General features: G+C 36.4%; 2 protein-coding genes and 1 pseudogene across 2 annotated transcripts; 2 read left to right on the top strand and 1 right to left on the bottom strand.

The window, feature by feature from the left end:
- The first annotated feature begins 579 nt into the window (after positions 1–579).
- Positions 580–4,788, top strand: LOC140035492 (G-type lectin S-receptor-like serine/threonine-protein kinase At4g27290; annotated as a pseudogene).
- Positions 4,789–7,446: 2,658 nt separating this feature from the next.
- On the top strand, positions 7,447–11,947 carry LOC113723875 (G-type lectin S-receptor-like serine/threonine-protein kinase At4g27290). The gene is made up of 7 exons (XM_027246837.2): positions 7,447–8,815; positions 8,917–9,027; positions 10,269–10,408; positions 10,519–10,729; positions 10,816–11,053; positions 11,154–11,304; positions 11,388–11,947. The coding sequence occupies exons 1-7, from the start codon at positions 7,510–7,512 to the stop codon at positions 11,700–11,702; spliced, it is 2,472 nt and encodes an 823-aa protein (XP_027102638.2). The 5' UTR covers positions 7,447–7,509; the 3' UTR covers positions 11,703–11,947.
- A 1,049-nt stretch (positions 11,948–12,996) lies between these two features.
- Positions 12,997–14,169, bottom strand: LOC140035823 (non-specific lipid-transfer protein-like). Its single transcript, XM_072077215.1, has 2 exons — positions 13,752–14,169; positions 12,997–13,304 (listed from the first exon to the last, which is right to left on the bottom strand). Exons 1-2 carry the CDS (start codon positions 14,096–14,098, stop codon positions 13,220–13,222), a joined length of 432 nt encoding a protein of 143 aa, XP_071933316.1. The 5' UTR covers positions 14,099–14,169; the 3' UTR covers positions 12,997–13,219.
- Positions 14,170–20,733: the final 6,564 nt, after the last annotated feature.

Raw genomic sequence — 20,733 nt, 5'->3', positions numbered from 1 at the left:
CACCAAAGGGCCAAGCCCCAGCAGCTTAAAAATGGAATTAATTTTTGTTCGATCCTTTCTGTTGAGACTAGAAAGCATTGTCTGGAAAAGCACAAATTATCCTCTCCCCACTGTGATTGGTACATTGCCGGATCAAAAAAAAAAAAAAAAACAATTCATGAACGTTTTAATTGACTACCATTTGAATGTTTTTTATACACTTGAATCAATTTACTTTTATATACGAATTTGGAATTTTATATCCATCGCGCTTAACTTGTCTATATATTTAATTTACATTAAAAAACATTCAGGATTGATCACCGATCCGGACAGAATTCTGAAGGACCCTCATTGATTTGTTCAACATTTAGTTCTGACGTCAATTGATTCAATACAATAGAGTCATTTAAAATTTAGAAAGAAAATTTCGGCAAGGGTGTAACCAAATGTACTGTATTATGTATGTATTGAACACGCAAAAGACAGACAACTATTGCATTCAAAGCTGACTCTCAAAATCTCCATAGGCAGAAAATTCCGTGTCCAAGTGTGAGTTGGCCGCTTTCTAAAACTGCGACTTTGTCCCGTCACGTTCAAATGAAGAATGCCAGACAAACTGAGTTGAATTTAGTGCGCCAATGAAGCACTGAAATCCTGTCAGGCTCGTCTTCCAGCTTTATATTTCACTGAAACTCCTGCCAAGTGATTGCAAAACAAATGAAACGAGAATGGGATACAAACCAGTTATTAAGTTAGTTATACGCCTTGGAACTTGAGTTCAGTTTCTTACCCAGGGACAATTTGCAGTCTTGCACTTGCCATTCCCGTGATAGTCTCTTCTTTGCCACCCCTTTTAGAGAAAAGGATGAACTGAAGAATCAGAGACAAGATCATCTCTGTCACTCCAAGTTTTGAACATCTAGCCAAAATCATGGCCCGACAGATTCATATCGACAGATATGAATGTGATATGTCTCGATCAACCATTTCCAGGGGCAGTCGTGCTGCTGCTTTTGTGGGTTTTTGTTACAGTATATTCCTGATAATTTGCCTGATTGAAATCTCCCAGGCAATTGACATGCTGACTCCACCAGGGGCAATCACCGATGGCATGACTTTGGTATCTGCGAGAAATGTATTTGAGTTTGGCTTCTTTAGTCCCGGAAGCTCCAGAAATAGATACTTGGGAATATGGTACTTTCAGATGAGTCCACAAACCATTGTTTGGGTTGCAAATGGGAATAATCCGCTTAATGACTCATCAGGAGTTGTAAGCATTGCAAAAGATGGAAATTTCATCCTCCAAGACCAGACAGAGAGGATTGTTTGGTCTACAGGTGCGGAGAACATATCCTCAAATGGGACCTTTTTGCAGCTATTGGATTCTGGAAATCTTGTCCTGAGAAATGACAACGGTGGAAATGCAGGAGACTATATTTGGCAAAGCTTTGATCATTTTTCAAATACATGGTTAACAGGAATGGAGCTAGGGAAGGATCCCAGCAGTGGCCTGTTTCGACGTATGACATCATGGACAAGTGCAGATGACCCTGCCCCAGGGCAATACAGTTGTAGTGTTAATCCCCGTGGACCGCCCTTGGAATTTGTACTTTGGGAAGAAGATTCTCTACAGTATAGAAGCGGACCATGGAATGGAGTTGGTTTCAGCGGACTCAATTTTGAACCAAACAATGTCTTCGACCTGAAGCTTGTGGTGAATGCAGAAGAGACATACTACGAGTACGTTCCCGAGACCAAGCTTGTTACAACAAGGTCTGTTTTAAACTACTCCGGCATAATGCAGCGTTATGTCTGGAATGCTACCAGTCTAAAATGGCTACTTGTAGGTAATCTTCCCAATGACCCTTGTGATAATTATGGCCATTGTGGTGCCAACAGTATTTGCACGATAAGTGACCCAACTATTTGCAGTTGCTTGACTGGATTCATACCTAAATCACAACAGGGTTGGGAAATCCATGATTGGACTGGTGGATGTGTTAGGAAACATCCACTAAATTGTTCAAAAGGAGAAGGTTTCTTGGAACTAAAAGGCGTTAAAGTTCCAGATCATTGGTTGATTTGGATTAACACCGGGTATGTCCCTGAAGGAATGTCAAGCAGAGTGCTTGAAGAATTGTTCTTGCACGGCATATGCTAATTCAAATGTTTCGGGGCAGGGAAGTGGCTGCCTAATATGGCATGGGGATTTGATTGACGTAAGGCAACTAGTAAGACCAAGTGCTCAAAACCTCTATATTCGTGTTGCAGCTTCTGATCTAGGTACTTTAATTGCTTAAACTACTTTATCAGTTGCAGTCAACCAGTCTTTGCCTTTTGAATATTTGTTTCTGAACTTTAATTGAGTACATGGATTTGATAACAGGCCCAAAGAAAAGAAACAAGGTCATCTTGGTTGTGTTAACTTCCTCATTATCTTTGACAGTGATGTTTTCAGTTTGCTGTATCATCCTACTTAAGAGAGCACATATACAAGGTAAACTCACTTTTTATTGCACTGACAGAAATCTTGTTAGCTGCAAAACTCATTGCTTCCTCATCAATAGTGACCATAACCAGCAATTTTAGCTGTTGCCATGTAGAGATCTGAGAACATGTACCACATATTAAAACTGAAGTCATGTATTACCTTTCATTTTCTATTTGGCGTTTCTGCAGTCATCTTCTCGTTGAATTTCTGAGTGTGTTTCTTTTCTGATCAAAGGTTTTCTTACTAAATAACATCAAAGCAAGGACGTAGCCATCCCACTACTGCTTCCTTCTCTGACTGCACATATGACTTAACCGGAATACAGATAGATACGATACGATTGTCAGAAGCACATCAATCAGACCTTGTTCTTCCAAGGGTTGTGTCATGTGTGTTTTTTTGGGGTTAGGGAAGGCGCGGGGGGGGGGGGGGGGGGGAAGAGAAAGAGAAAGTATATGGGATTTTTATTGTAATGGTATTTTTCGTCATCTGACATGCACACATGCTAAAACATAAAGTATCGATTCTGGATTATCAAGTACATTGTTTACCACACTGACTGAGATTAAACAAGTAAAGCAACATTATTATGACATCTTATTGTACATTTTCTGTATTAATATTTCATTTTTAGTATTTTTCTCAATTCGATTAAATTTATGAGATCCTGTATTAAGGCATGGGATCTGAAAGATAGAGACTTCCACAAAGACCAGGCCAAAGGATGCAAACTTTATAGTAAAGAATACATCTATCGGTTAACTATTTCAGTTGCTAGTTTCTTTTCTAATGTTGCACCAATTGCAGCTGGAAAGGTAAAACTGCAGCGCTGGTCTAAAGACATGGAAGACCTGGAATTGCCAACTTTTGAGATAATGAGTGTTGCAAAAGCAACTAATAACTTTTCAGAGTCTAACAAGCTCGGAGAGGGTGGTTTTGGCCCTGTTTTTAAGGTATCATGAAGTGCAGGACTATAAGCATTCATTTTGTGTAGAAACTTCAAGTTCCTGGCATACTATCTGGACTCACTTGACATTTTATAGGGTCAGATTCCAACTGGTCAAGAAATTGCAGTGAAGAGGCTCTCTGTAGATTCCAATCAAGGACTGATTGAGTTCAAAAATGAAGTTAAATTGATTTCTAAGCTTCAACATCGGAATCTGGTTAAACTTTTGGGATGCTGCATTCAAGGAGAAGAGAGGATGCTGATTTATGAATACATGCATAACAAAAGCTTGGATTACTATATTTATGGTTCGCAATCTTAACCCTCCCCCTTTTTTTTTTAACAATTTGCAAGACAACAGTAAAAGAGCAAATCCTAGGGAAAAAGTAATAAGAATGACTGGAGTGACTGCTATAGGTCAGAAAAACACACACATATGTTTAATTAGATGCTCTTAACAGATAGTACAAGAAGGCATTCACTAACGTGGACGAGGCTCCTTGACATTATTATTGGAATTGCTCGAGGGCTTCTCTATCTTCATCGAGATTCAAGATTGAGAATAGTTCATAGGGATCTGAAAGCTAGCAATATTCTTCTCGACAGAGAGATGAATCCTAAAATTTCAGATTTTGGCATTGCTAGAACTTTTGGAGGAGATCAGAGTTGCGAAAGAACAGGAAGGGTTGTTGGCACTTAGTAAGAAAGTTACTTCGCTCCCTGCTTTTATTGTCATTTCTTATTTCAGGAAGTAGCATTGCTTGATTTCACAACTTCAATGTCGGCGTGCAGTGGTTACATGTCTCCCGAATACGTTGTAAATGGACTATACTCAATGAAATCAGATGTCTTCAGCCTTGGAGTATTGATCCTGGAAATTATCAGTGGCAGAAAGAACAGAGGTTTTTGCCATCCAGACCACAACCTTAACCTACTCGGACATGTAAGTTCATCCATTGCAGTTCTCATCTGCAGAAAATTGTGCAAAAAATTTTATGATTAACTATTATCAAATAATTCCAGGCATGGAAACTCTGGCATGATGGGAATGCCTCTCAACTAATAGATGAGCTAATGGAAGAATCATTTCCCATGTCTGAGGTAGAAAAATGCATTCAAGTTGGCCTCTTGTGTGTTCAGCGACGCCCTGAAGATAGACCTACCATGTCCGATGTACTATTGATGTTGGATGGTGAGAGCACCATCCTTCCCCAACCTAAGACGCCTGGTTTCTATATGGAAAGGTGTGGAGATGAGAGACTAGATTTGCTAGGTGAAGAATGCCCTACCACAAATGATGTAACTATCACTGTAGTTGAGGGTCGATAAAAACAGTACTTTTGTCACTGGAGATGTGGAAATCTTTTTGACACTTTCCTCTGTATTGTGTTTCATGTAATGAACGTCAAAGTGAAATTATTGGAATGTAATTTAGTCAGAATGACAAATGGTAACACGAAGACGGTAATGAAAGTACAGGACGGCCCGGACGATTAATCATTCCAGTGAAACTCTACTCGCCATTCGAAAAGTTGAAGATGCCATTTTCTTTCACTTGCAAAAGGTAGAACAAATATCATCCACAAAATTTTTCTGTTCTGTTGTTTAGCCACCCTCGTGTATGGAACGGGGGATACTTTGGGTTGTCCATTTAGTCCAATTACAATGTCCGTAAGAATCATGCAAACATCCAGTTTCACGAGTCAAATGCACTGAAATGGGATTTTGTGGATAACTCGGCTTGGTTATGGAGTTAATTGATGGATAATTCAGGGAAAGTATCGTAGTAGATTCCATTCCCATCTTGTCGAGTTTCTTCATACAAGTGCATGAATCTTGGTCCAGAGTCTATATTCTCGTAAGAAGTCAGATCTACAGACTAACAAATAATGATGTAATTTACCACAAATTTGAATTAAATGGTACTCAATTTTCTGAGCAAAACTTATTTCCAAAATTAAGTGATAAGTTATTCACTTATCACTGAATGTGATATGCACTCAAATATATTGAATTTAATACTTAATAATTCAATAATTTAATAAATTTAGATTTCAAATTTTAATTTTATCAGATGCACCCTAAATCACAAAAAAAAAAAAAAAAAATCTTATGAAATGTCTCCTTAACAAGTGCGCAATGTCATGCGGCGGTTATATGTAAGATCTCCAATTAAGAGTCCTATATTGGCGGGGAGAACAGTAATAGATTGATGTGTAATCTTAGACCCGTTGGATCCGTAATAGATTGATGTAAGATTGATATTTATGTAGAAAAAATAGCAATATAATAAAAAGTGGGATAGAGAGTGGCACATGATATGGACAGAAGATCCGTTGCGCATTGGATCCTTGAATGACCCAACGACCGGCTATGTGACATTATGGTTCTAGATGGCAATGAGTGAATGTGGACCATGAACCAAGTCCCCGACAATTACTATACATAATTATTGCAGGCACGGTCCTCCCACATTAAGCATTGGTTTCTTATACAATATGTTACTCTGTAATTATTGCAGGCGTGGTCCTGATATCTTTAGCTCAGAGCTCAACTTAGGGCCATTGCACTATTAATACCCAACTAAACTTTTGTCCGTTGGGTTATTAATGCCCAACTAGAAGCTAAGTAATGTTATGGTTCTAGACGAGGTCAGAGGTCAACTCAGGCCCATTGGACCATTAATACCGAGTTAGAAGTTAAGTGGCGTTATGGTTCTAGACGGGAAGAAGGGATCATGAGAACTCCAACATAGAGAACGCAACGGTACTATACATAATTCTTGCAGGCCTCGAAGCAGCTTAAACGAGCTCGGAACTTAACTTAGGCCCATTGGATTATTAATACCCATGTAGTTTTGGACCATGAATTTCTTATGCAAAGTTAGCATACAGTTTAGTACACATAATTATTATGGTCCTCGTACATTAAGCTCGAAGCAGCTTAAAGGAGATCAACTTGGGCCGAACCACAAGTAATTGTTTATTCACCTGGCTGGATTCATGGGAAAAATTAGGGGTGGCAATTCGGGTCCAAATCAGGTTGGCGGGTCGGGTTCGGATTAACCCGCCAGAAAATCTGTTGACCTGAACCCGACCCGTCAACCCGTGACGGGTCAGGTATGCTGACTCGAACCCGAAAATTTCAGATTGACGGGTTGGCGGGTCGACTCGAAATGACCCGAAACTTAATTTTAATTTATTAATTTATTACTGTAATTTCTAATAAAATCAATTTCTCACAAAACTAATTACATAATCAAGTAATAAAAATTTAAATAAGTAATTCCAAACCAAATCTAAAATAAATTAAACACCGTAAAAGTGTTTTATCCCAAACAAAATATAAAATAAATTAAAACAGTATAAAAGTAAAAAATAATATAATATATTATTTGTCCAAATATAATAATTTCAACTTCACACAAATTAAATAAATTCATTTATGATTAAGTAATTAATGCCTTTGAAAAAAAGAATAACTTAGGTTAGTTAGATAAAATTATTTTTATATTTATTAAATTATTTTTAATTCGTAAACGGGTCATATTGGATCATATCAGGTCACCACGGGTTGACCCGAAATCGACCTGTTTTCTTTTCGGGTTCATCGGGTCCAACCCGATTCTGACCCGAATTCCCAAAACCTCAACCCAAACCTATTAATTTCGTGTTAGGTTCGTGTCGTGTTTTCAGGTCGTGTCGAAAATTGCCACCCCTAGGAAAAATCCAGTGTGATTGCTGCTTTAGAAGACATTTGCAAATTTCACCATTGACAGTGAGCCTCCAGAGAGAAGCTTTCGGTTTTTTTCCACATGCTTGTTTGTCAGAGCTCACCAGTCACCACTAGGAAGGTTGGACTAACAAACTTAGACTTTTCTCATTAATGACTTGTGTTGACCTACATGATCAACGTGCCCAACACCTTTGCCTGGTATTCACAGTTTGATGGCGTATCTGGACTTCAACCTTCAAAGTAAAACAACTGCTCTACTCAACATTCTAGTACTAAAAAATACTTAAGTAATGTTGACTAAATTGGTTTTAGACTTACTTCCCACTCGATCAGCTCGCGTATTCAACGGCCATTCATGTATTCTGATCTTCATATGAAGATCATTATCATATTTCCGGTTTTCTACTGCACAGTAGGATTCATACTTTCTGTTGTCAGGGCAACTGATATCTTAGCTGCATCTGAGACTATAACTGATGGCCTGACATTGGTATCTGCTACAAATAGATTTGAGTTTGGCTTCTTCAGTCCTCCAAATTCAAGAAAGAGATACCTAGGAATATGGTGCCATGGAATGACCCCACAGACCATTGTGTGGGTGGCAAACAGAAATAGCTCTCTCAATGACTCGTTAGGGGCTGTCAGCATTGTTAAAGATGGAAACTTGATCCTTCGAGACGGTACAGGAAAAACAGTTTGGTCTACTGATATTCAGGAGATATCCTCAAGTGGGACTGTTTTGCAGCTCTTGGACTCTGGGAATCTTGTTCTGAGACATGATGACAAAGAAAATGATGAAGGGTACATCTGGCAAAGCTTTGATAATTTCACTGATACTTGGCTTCCAGGGATGAAATTAGGGAGAGATTCCAGGACTGGCCTAAATCGAAAATTGACATCCTGGAAGAGTATGGATGATCCATCCTCAGGGCAATTTACATATGGCATCAGCGGTACTGGACGTCCCCTGGAGGTTCAACTCTGGAAAGGTAATTCTCTACAGTTTCGAACTGGACCTTTCAATGGTGTTGGCTTTAGTGGAGTTATTTCCATACCACCGCCAATACCTGCAGTCTTCAACCCAACAATCTTTGTCAACACAAATGAGGTTTACTATGAGGTTCCTGACAGTAGTCCACTTCTCGTAAGGATTGTGGTCAGCTACTCTGGGGAAATCTATTTCTATTTATGGAACAGCAGCAGCAGCCTAGAATGGATAGTCATCTATAGTATTCCTATTGACTCTTGTGATAATTATGGCTATTGTGGTACCAACAGTATTTGCACCATAAATGATCCTTTTCGCTGCAGCTGCTTGACTGGCTACGTGCCCAAGTCACCTCAGGATTGGGGAATTGGCATACGGTCCAATGGATGCCTTAGGAAACAACCTCTAAATTGTTCGAAGGGAGAAGGTTTTGTGGAGGTAAAGGGCGTAAAGGTTCCCGATCATTCGCTGGATTGGACGGACAGCAGTGCAACTCTCAAGGAATGTGAAGAGGAGTGTTTGAAGAATTGCACTTGTACTGCATATGCCAATTCAAACGTTTCAGGGAGGGGAAGTGGTTGCTTCTTCTGGTATGGGGATTTGATTGATATAAGGCGATTAGCTACCCCAAGCAATCAAAATATTTATATTCGTGTAGAAGCTGCGGAACTAGGTATCTTGAAATTCTTTATTACTCCATTATTTCTTAATAATCTGTTTTTTTCTTGCACCTCTATTTTTCGACAGTTATTGACTTTATAAAGCTCACAACAGGCTCTAACGAAAGGAAAAAGATCATTCTAGTCGTGGTGCCTTGTTCAGTTGTTCTGGCCTTGCTAGTTTTGACTTTTTGGTTCATCCTGTTCAAGAGATCACGGAGACGAGGTAAATTCAGAAACTCGAGATCGATTTTCATTTCAAGATTGTGTTCTAACAAAATATCGCTTGTTAGCAAATACTTGCTTAACATTGATGAAAACACTTGCCGCATTGTTTTACTGTTACTGCAGAAGACACAGAACTCATGCAAAGTAATGAGCAATTAACTATTTCATCCGAAAAATGGAGAAACAGTCGATGCTTTTTTCTTTTGTTCTCAACTTATTATTTGCTGATGACAACTGCCTTAAGTAAAACATGCATCTTCTGATCAAGAGCTCTTATCTTGAATACGCCGAGAAAACAGTAAGGCCCTCCTATTGCCTGCTACTTCTCCAACTGGTCTAATAATGTAGAAATAGATTCGTATTATAACTCTGCTCATCCCGCTGATGCCAGACATTTGGGGTGCTAAGTAATTTGAGGGAGACAATCATAGAAATATGCTCGCGGAGAAATGATGGTGCGGTAAATGGTTTACGTTAGAAAAGATGGGATGAGGACATAACAGAAGACAAAATGCATCCTTTTATCAAGGAAAGCTATATTTTTTACATCTGTCTCATTTAAGTCTAGGCATCTTGAATCTTGTTCTAGTGAGATAATTCAGGAATGTCTCATCTATACTCGAGAATTCATTTAGGATTTTAATTAAGGTAGTTTCTATAATTTTTGTTAGTATTTACATTTATTTTTGTTAGAATTATTATTTTTGTTGTGATCATAACTGTGCTAGCAAGATATGGAGAAAGAAAGAATCTAGGCCAGCTTGACACTGAAGGTCTGCAGGTGGATCCGTAACTGACAGTGGCTGCCAGCAGCGGATCCCTATGCGGACCATAGTCAGAGCCTTTTGCAAATTTTGTTGTAGCCTATAATCGAGCAGGATTGTTATTATCAAACTTTTATCAATGTTTATAACAAACTTCTATCAATATTTACAAAATTAAACACTTTGTATTTGTTGGCTCTGCCATGTTCCTTGACTATGCGATAAGATTCGTTTTGAATCTGGTTTGTTTGGAGTTCGATCGTGTACCGCTCCTGGATTACTCTTATGGAGGGAGTTTGTATAGCTTTTTCTTATTCCTACACTTCTCTACCAGGTCAATTAGGGACTTCATAACTAAAGTTTTAAGACCTTCAAGCGACCAGGCGGACAGATCATCTTTGAGACTTTATTTTCGTCTTTGGAAATAAATTTGAGTTCAAGTTTGGTTATAATGTTAGACATGTTCTGAGTGCAGGGCTAAAACCACAGCTTCATTCTGAAGTAATGGAAGACCTATCATTACCGACTTTTGAGATGATGACCATTGCAAAGGCAACCAACAACTTTTCTAACTCAAACAAGATTGGAGTAGGTGGTTTCGGACCAGTTTATAAGGTATTTTCAAGTAGTAGTAATCCATTTATGATGTGCAATCTTTCAAATTAGACTATGTACTTCAAATTTCTTCTGTTATATTGGTATTCTGCAAATTTGTGCATTTCCAGGGTCAGCTGCCAACAGGACAAGAGATTGCAGTAAAGAGGCTTTCGATAGATTCCAATCAAGGACTTGCTGAATTTAAAAATGAAGTCATCGTGATCTCCAAACTTCAACATCGCAACCTGGTTAAACTTTTGGGATGCTGCATTCAAGGAGAAGAGAGGATGCTAATTTATGAGTATATGCCCAGTAAAAGCCTGGACATCTACATATACGGTGCCACTCAACAAAAATCTTGTTCAATTGATTTCTATCTTGTCATGAGAAATTTGGTTTTCTTACTTGATTAGAAGCTCTTGCAGATAGCACGAGAAGAAAGTTGCTAACATGGACATGCCGTTTTGACATTATAACTGGGATTGCTAGAGGGCTCATTTACCTGCATCGAGATTCAAGATTGAGAATAATCCACAGGGATTTAAAAGCTAGCAATATCCTCCTAGACAGAGAGATGAATCCTAAAATTTCAGATTTCGGCATTGCTAGAGCTTTCGGAGGCGATCAGAGTCCGGAAAAAACAACAAGGGTTATTGGCACTTAGTAAGGAACTTAAAAGTTTACTATTTCCAGATTTCATATTTTTTCTCCCCAGCAGGTAACTGTTTTTCTTTCATAGAAACTGACATACGATGATCTGCAGTGGCTACATGTCTCCTGAGTACGTCACACAAGGGCTATATTCAACAAAATCCGATGTGTTTAGCTTTGGAGTGCTAGTCCTTGAAATTGTGAGCGGCAGAAAGAACAGAGACTTTCACCATCCAGAGCACAACCATAACTTACTTGGTCACGTAAGTAAACAGGATTCGGTGTTTCATCCTTAAAATGCTTTACACATGAAGTTTCCTCCATCAAATTTTGTCTACAATCTCAGGCATGGAAACTCTGGAGTGAAGGGAATGCCTGTCAACTGATAGATGAGGTAATGGAAGAATCTTTCTCGGTATCAGAGGTGGAGAGATGCATACAAGTTGGCCTCCTGTGCGGGCAGCGGTACCCTGAGGACAGGCCAACCATGTCCATTGCACTGTCCATGTTAAATAGTGAGACTGCTCTACTTCCCCAGCCTAAGCGGCCAGGTTTCTATTCGGAGAGGACTGCAAATGAAACAGAAGATTCAATGGACAAACAACAACAACAACACCCTGTTACAAATGACATCACTATAACTCTGTCGGAGGGCAGGTAGAGAAAATTTTTGGCACTGAAATTGGTTCAACAAATTTTGATCCTGTCAATAAGGATCTAGTAAAGTTGTATAGCAGCTCTGTATAGCAATTCAATTCTGAAATGTTCGAGCTTCCAAATTAACAAGTAATGACTAATCACAGCCATGATGTGATTCTCAGTTTCTCACTACTACCTCAGGAGAACCAGATAAATCAATATCTAATTGATTTGTATACAGATTTCATGGCTTGATTAGTTGCAAAATGCAGTGCAAAGTTCCTGATTTGTATACAGATTTTTGCCATCCTGACCACAATCTTAACATACGGGGACATTTTACGAATAAAATGGTGCGTATTGGTACTCAATTACACGATCGGAATAAACTATCAGGCGTGGAAACTCCGGAATGAAAGGACTGCCTATCAACTGATAGATGATCTAATGGAAGAATTCTTTCCGGCATCAGATGTAGAATACAAGTAGGCCTCTTGTGCGTGCAGCTGCACCCTGAAGACAGGCCAACCTTGTCCACTGTGGTCTTGACGCCAAATACTGAGAATACAAACCTAAGCAGCCTGGTTTCTGCACAGAAAGAAGTGGAAAAGAGATTGAAAATTTGTGGGACAAAGAACACCCCGTTACAAATGATACGAGTATCACTTTGTTAGATGGTAGGTAAGGAATTTCTTGAAATAAAATTGATTCAACAAATGCCAAAGCAAACCAAAACCGTATGGAAACTAAATTTTTGATATAAGCAACGGTACAGGCCATTGTCATTTCTGTATTCATTAAGATATAAAAAAGTCTTAGTTTCCAAAATTACTATCGTGAATTGACATTTTACTATGCATATATATCTCCCTCCTCCCAACCTAAAATTTTGACTCGGCCATTGATTGAAGCCAACTTTTCATTTCTTCAATGAATATGGAAATGACCGAGTATAATGTTTGAAGTCAAATTTTTAACTTAATGATGGTCCATGCTGCTATACCCTTTTGAACAGTATTAATTAGAATTTCTATGATCCATTTAATATAATTTTATTTTAATTCACGTCTCATTTCATTTTAAAACCCTTAATGTCATTATTTAAAATTTATAATGATTCAAAATCAAAATATTAGGGACTAAAAGCGTAAATTCAAAAGCGTTGACTAATAGCAATTTGGTATTGAGTATTGGCCAAATATTATTGATCAAAACTGACTGACACACCACAGACCAAATATTATTGATGAAAACTGCAATTCTCTCCAGAAACAAATGACAGCAAATATTTATGTTGAGTAAGTAAAACATGAACGCGACCGAAATATCAATCCATAGGTGAAGCTCCATTCCGAAACATGAAAACTTTCATAGAAGCCAAGATATTAATAAAGACGGGTAGCAACATGCAAGAAAGAAGGATACAAGGAGACAGTTAATTTGCCTTTCTTCTCTTCAAGTATTGGAATCTGAAGTTCCCATACTAAAAAAAAAAAAAAATTCAAGAGAGGTACATTCAAACTACAAATTTGTACGAGGCTACACTGCATGCATGCTGATATCTCCACCAAAACTGAAAATTTTGGCACTTTTCTCTTCAAGATTCTCCGATGTCACTTGGAGCCTGCACGTGATCAAAATTCAAAGGTAAAGAATGATCAAACATCTTTCAGAAAAATTAACTTGTGCAGATACAGAAGTAAGATTTCTTGATCAGAACAGCGTTCAAACTAAAGAAATTTCATATTATTGCTATTTGGTGCGGCCATGTATAGACAACATGAAAGTCACGTTCAATTGGAATCAGTAGTGTTAAATAGCAGCTAAACTTGACCTAGATGGTTCTAAGGACCAAGAAATAGTAGCAAAAATCAATCAATCATACTCTAACATAGAGTCGTAGTCCCTTTCTTCTTTCTTTTTTTTTTTTTTCCTTTTGAAGAAATTAAAGTCCAGAAACAGAAGAAGAGGAATGACATGCATATAATAGATGATAAAGGGACGTCAAACACAAATAAAAATAAAGTAGTGAAATTGAAATTCAATTTCTGGGCGAAAGAAGTAAACTTACTTGGTGCAGTCAATGTTAGGATCAATGGTAATATTGAGGTTGACGTTGCAGAGGGCGGGGAGTTGCTTAGCATTATCATAATTTATGTCGGGATAAGTTTGCGCAGCAGATTTCAAGCATTGGCAAGCGGATTGCAAATCGTCTTTAGACGAATTAGCCGAATTGGCCACATCTTGAGCACCAGAACAACATTCAATACTGGGTGTGGGATCAGCAGCTTGCAGGTAACTTAGGCATGGAATCAGTTCTTGCGGGGCGCCAATGCAATCAAATGCCTTGGAAGGCCTCACAATCAAAGCTATAGCCACTATCAACCACACATAACAATGCACTGTGGTTTTTGCCATTATAATTGAAGCTGGCCTTTCTGCCTCAGACAGTATTGGAAGGAGAAGAATTGGTGGACGAAATCGTTGAAAGAGAATCTCATTTGGACACCTATTTATACTGCAAAAAAGAAGATTTCATAAAGGGTTCAAGAATTAGTCTTTTTCCTTTATTGTTTGGCAAAATATATAACTTGGCAAGACGAGTTCTTGGTAGAATCATGTCTCTGTTGTTGGAGAAGGGACACGGATGTTGTTCAGTCATGCATCATCAGTACTGGATTTAGATAAATATAATGAATTACTAGTTACTTTAAAAACCTCTATTCCATTCTGGGTATTGCCGATTATCAGACGTATGTATGGAATTAATGCACATATATACATTTATAACATTTTTGATTTGTTGGTCATCTTAAATGCATTTTCTTATTGGTTCGTCATGTGGACCTTACTTATGAGGAGGGTACATGTATCTAATGCCATTTAAGGAGACTCTCTTGATTTGGTCAGGACGTGCTCCTAAAAATATACGTCTCTTACAAGAATTTTTTCAAATTACTTACCAACACAATCCTTAAATCTATAACAGAATTTAAACATATGATTTTTTGTAAAAAAAAAAAATTATTAACCCATACTTATCAATTGAACTGACTTTGTATTGGCAAAGGATCATTCCATGATTGAAAAGTTGGTTCATAAAGTCAGAATGATCGTACTTGAATTTGTTCTCTTCCGGTCCTTGTGCGTATCAAGCGTGAGGGCAATGCTCCTCCTCCTTTTGGCCATTTCTATTGCTGATCTTGCTCTGTTTGGAGGCTCCTCTTCGCTCGCTGAGCTTTTAGAAATGAAATAAAAACCCTTTTTTCTTTGGTTTATCTGCCTGCCCCAGCAAAAGAAAGATAGTCGATTTCTTTCTATCCCTTCTTGACTCTGTCGCCATTCGGGCAATTTCCATTTTGAATGTCTAAACAATAGTATGCGTGCTGTCGAACTTTTTAGTTTTAATTATCTCCCTTTCCAAAACACTCATAAGGGCAATCAATTCATTGCTAATATAACACATGCAAATTTCAAAGTAACGTTGAATAGAGATTATTTCCCATACATCCAAACTCGCTAATTTTACTCTTAACCGTGGAGAGAAAACTAGATCCAATGATATGGATTTTTTTTTTTTTTATAGAAGGAATAGAATTTGATGATTATGATTACTGTGGTCTAAAGGGGAATGGTGCAGGACTTTCCAAGAAATGTTAACTAATTTGCTTATTTGTTCGTCGTTGCTATGGTGGGAAGATCATTCCTTAATTATGTGTATGTGTGCAGTCCCAGAATGCGTCATAAACTCAGCGAACTGTGAACCAAAAGAGATTCACGTAACTTCCGTTCAAGGAAATGATAAACATCTCTTGAATAATTTCCTTATGCGTGCGCGGTGCGGATTCGAGGCTGAAACTGCTACCAATGAAACAGTGCAGGAACGGTTTCATGTATTTAAACAAAAACATGCATGTGTTCAGTATGTAAATCAACTTGAACACAATATACATTTACTTCATTTTAGTCTTTGCCATCTTAGATTCTTAGTTTTTTTTTTTTTTTTTTTTTTGCATTTTCCAATTTTTTTTTTCAAAAGAGCTTTGCCATCTTACTTGAGTTTTGAGAAATTCTATACTTATTTCAATACTAATGAATATGCAAGAAAAAAAAAAAAATTTGCGCTCTGTCCAGCTGCAGAGAGAGGATGACACAGACCAGTTCAGATTTTATCAGAATCGTTTGATAAAGCAGATGTGGGATAGTGAAGAAACAAGAATAAAACACAATAAAGGATGCAATTTTTTCGGCGAATTTTTAGGAATATTGTCAAAATTGAAAAAGTTCAGAAAATTGGTGTTCCGTGAGGAGTATTGGGGAATAAGGGGTCGCCACAATTGAGACATGAAACTACTAATAAAAAGACTTTTAATTTTCATTCATTTTGATTCTTTTTTTTTAAAAAAAAATACACTTCGCCGCTCATGAAATAAACTAAACGGGGAAGGAATTTTCATCGCCATCGACGCTCAACTCATGTGCGGCGAAGGATTTTTCTTTATCTCCGGATCAAAAAGTACTAAGAAAATAAGGAAGAACCCATAGGGCCAATAGAAAGAATTCGTCTTAGTGCAGTAGGTTTGGATAGCTATTCCGATTCAAAGCAAAAGAAACTTGCTAAGGTGCGAAGCAAAAGGGGTAAGGACGAAAAAGGGCTTTGAGTATAAAGAAGGGCTTAGAGAAAAGAAGCTCTTCTTGAAGTGAAGAAGGGGCTGTGGCACTTTAAATCGTATCATCCATAGAGAGCAAAGGAACTAGCCATTGGATACCTTGAATAGGACGAATGGGCAGAAGGTTATGAAAAAAAAAAAAAAAGGAAAGACCAGTTGCAGGAAACTTTGACTGACCCTATTGGACATTATTGACTTGCAAAGGCCGGTTCTGCCCGGGAGAGTGAAATGAAATCTCCATTCTAAAAGATCAGCGGCGATACATTCTTGTTTTTTTTTCTTCGAAAAATTCTTCCTACCTTTTATTATTTAATATGTAATTTTTAATAAGTTATTTAATATTTAATAAAAGGCAACGCGACCAAATTTTTTCTCCCGTAAAACGTAACCTTAAATAGGCGTAATTAGGGTTTTACGTTTTACACGAAATACTAATTTTCAAATTACAGTGTAACACTTTTCAAATTAAAATTCTTAAATCGTATTACTAAATTTTTATTATAAATCAAAATTATCAAAAATTTAAAATATGATATTAGAATAATATTAAATTTATAAATTAAGATGATAACCAAGTATGCTATTAAATTACTAATAAAATTTGCCTAAGTCATATTTTATAATATTATTATCGCAATCAATAATGATAAATAATATCATATTTATAAAATGTAATAATTAGTATATAAACTTTTTTCAGTTAAAAAAAATAATTTTTGCACAAATCAATCAATAATTGCCTTCTCACTTTAAAAGAAAATATTTTGGCCGACAATATGTGTCGTTGATCACATTATGATCAAAGGTGGAAAAAATAAAAAATTTTGACGACGCAAATTTTCAATTAAAAAAAAAATTTTTTGACGTTGCTTAAAAGTCAAAAAGCTGACGTCCTGCCTAATTGAATGCCTCAGCTTTAAAAAAAAAAAAAAAAAACCTCCTATCTTTTCCGTGTTAGCCATTTGCCTCAACCTATAAACTATTCAAAAAAATTTGAATTGTATTAGCTGTAGTCCCGCCCTGTGAAGTCGTTATCAGCCTTTCGCCGCTCATCTAATGTGTGGCGAAAGCTTGGGAAAAAAAATTTCGGAGAAATTATACAAAATTACGGCAATCAAAAATAAATACAAATTAATTCTAATTTTATTGATAGCCGCTTACCTAAAATGCGATAACCCTTAAATCAGAAACCTCTCTGACTACCTCCAATTTCTGAACTTTTTTAATTTTGACAATATTCTTATAAATTCGTCATTTTTTTCTCATAAAGTTGCCATCCTCAAGAAGTTAATAGTACCTACAGTCAATGGCATATTGGTGTCCAGTTATGTTGCTTTATGGACTCAGTCAATTTGCCTACAGAGTGGAGTGGTGATCCAGATGCGAAATGACAATACTATTTTCCCTACTTGAGGTGGAATACTCTGTTTTAAAACTCGGATCGGATCGGCCGGTCGAACCGGGAATCGGCCAGATAGCCGGTCCGAATCATATTAAAAATCCAAAAATTTAAAATCAGGTCAAAGCCGGTCAAAAACCGGATTTGACCGGGAAAAAATCAATTTTTCCGGTTCAACAGTAATTTTTTTAAAAAAAATTCAAACTTTTTAATATTATGTTTTGACCCCCTAAATTGTTAAAACTTATTGATATACCTCAAATATTTGATACTTTATAAATATTGTCCTAAAATTTGATGTTATTTTTCAATTAAATTCATAATTTTAATTCTAAACTTGTTAATATTTATTAAATAATATAAATTGCTACTTGATTGTTCTAATTTCTTTGTATTTTCTTGTTAAATATATTTGAAACATCAAATATATATGAATATACCTTTATTAATATCAATATATTATTAGATATTATATATATAATATTTTAATTTTCAAATAATTTTTATTTATGACGTCATCCGGTTCGACTCATATCGACCCCCGGTCGAACCCATTGACCCCTGACCCCTGACCTCGACCGAGTCACTATCCGGTCCGGTTCTGAAAACATAGGTGGAATATGAGGCCCCTACAATTTTGAATTTTCAGAAGTAGTTGTAGACTTTTGATGTATAGGCACCGTCATGAATTGATTTTTTACCCATTGAGAGACTACTTATTGTCTTCTACAAAATGTAGCCATTCATCATCGGTAGACACGATGGATTTGGATTGGAAATTAAAACAATCAAATGGTCCACCATAACAAATCCTGTATTATGCCATTTCATCTACTCTAAGAAGAAAACTAGTCGGCTGCTGCAATTTTCTTAAGATAGGCTCAGTCGTAGATTTAGGAATAAAAGTCCTTACAACAGATAAGAAGTATAAATGCGGAAGTTACCAGTTCATGACAAAGTCAGTCAACTCCTAGGTTCGTCAAGAAGCATCTTGGAGTGTGAGTGCTTCACAATGGCTTTGTAGAATATTAGCACCCTTATAGTTTTATATAATGTTGTATCAGTATGACCCTGTTTCAAAATAGTCATATAAATCCCTTCGATTTATATAAAAAAAAAATGGATGAAAAGCATCACCAGTTGCAATGATTGAATCAAACGCGCTATGTGTGAAATAGAATCACTGTATTCACTTGACTCTCCTGTATTTGTATGACTATCCACTTTATCTCCTTGTTATTTTTCACTATTATCCACATAATTTCCTTATGATTTTATGCAAGGTGGTTAGGCATTTTTCGATTGGCCAAATTCTATCAATAATGTTCTTTTTTAAAAAATTCACTCAAATACAGTTAATTGCGGGATTGTTCTCAATCTAGTTAACTCTAAACCCATTTGAAAAATGCATCTAGGACAAGGAAAAAAAAGGAAAGGAAAAAGGATCAGGGAATCCGGCCGAGTCCCATTTTTTTTTTTAAATCAAACCTCGTTGCATATTGTACACATGGTTAGGTATATATTTTTAAGAAAAATTATTAAAACATTTCTCACATTTTGTCAAACGAATTTTTTCATCCTTCACTTTTAAAATAATAACTTTATATTCCTTACAAAATTAAATCAGTAAAATTTGGTCTCAACCCAGGTTTTGACCACTTTTTAGTTTGAAATCTTCATGTGACTCATATACAGTCATTTTTTATGTATAAAAAAGTTAGATCCTACTTCTTTAGTGGCAAAAATGAATACGGATTAGGTTGGACCCCCATTTTTTTAAGCAAAAATAATATGGTTTGTGCCATATCCTACTCTTTTAGAAGCAAAAATGAATATAAATAGAATCATTTTTTAATTATAAATGGGATTTAACCTTTTTGTCACTAAAAAAATGATTATGCGTAGGTCACGTGATGAATTTAAAGTAAAAAATGATAAAAAATCTAGGCCCTGTTTGGCACTTGAGTTTTTTTCCAAATTTGCCTGCTACAAGTTTTTTAAAAACTTTATCTACAGCAACTTCAAAAAACTTCCAAAATTTTTAAACTATACATTTCAAAATATTCAAAAAAAACACACTTCAAAATTTTTTTTTTTAAAAACTTGTACAATAAGTTACAGTAAAATTTTAGACAAACACCTAAAAAACTTACTTGCCAAACAAGGCCCTAGATTGGGACCAAAATTTACTAACTTGACTTTGCAAGGGAGTAAAGTTAGTATTTTAAAAAGGGAAAGTTTTCAATTTGGTCCCTCGCATTTCCAAAAAAAAAAAAAAATTTTGTAGCCCCTCCTTCACATTCAAAGTTAGCTAAAATAGTCCCTTAAATATGAAAAAATCTGCCCACTTGATCCCAAAACTCATTTTTGCTCACTTCTCTAGCCAAAAAACACACATCTCCCTCACTTGCTCATAATTTCAAGCACAAACCATGCTCACAGGAATGAGCACACGAGGCAAGCATATGGTTTTTGGTCAGAGAAATGAGTGAAAATAAGCTTTGGGATCAAATAGACAGACTTCTTTTTATGTCTATGGAATTATTTTGACTGATTTTGAATTTGAAAGACTAAAAATCTTTTTCAGAAAATGTGAGGGACCAAATGGTCAAATTTTCCTTTTAAAAATGAAAGAAAAAAAGTTCATTTGATGAGATAAAAGAGATATTTTGATTGATTTTCTCATATTTTTACTTTAGGGCAGGTCCCATACTTTCCCATTCAGATAGAGGCAAAACTGGAGGGAAAAAAATATTGGAAACAAGTCTCAACCTTGTGAAATTTACATTGAAAGCTTATGGAAGAGTTATCAAAAAAAAAAAAAAGAATGGAAAATTATACTTTATTTCCTTGTGATTTAGCAATTTTTCACATAACCCCCTATGGTTTCAAAAATTATACATAATCTTCTCATAGTTTGAATTAAAGTGTCAAATGACGGAAATGATCATTCATAACGGAATCTTAAAATGTCAATATTACCT

The sequence above is a fragment of the Coffea arabica genome, chromosome 2c (genome assembly GCF_036785885.1).
Source record: "Coffea arabica cultivar ET-39 chromosome 2c, Coffea Arabica ET-39 HiFi, whole genome shotgun sequence".
In the NCBI taxonomy this organism is placed as follows: Eukaryota; Viridiplantae; Streptophyta; class Magnoliopsida; order Gentianales; family Rubiaceae; genus Coffea; species Coffea arabica.
Note: the sequence above shows the minus strand (reverse complement) of the source record. Positions and strands in the feature narration are given on the sequence as shown.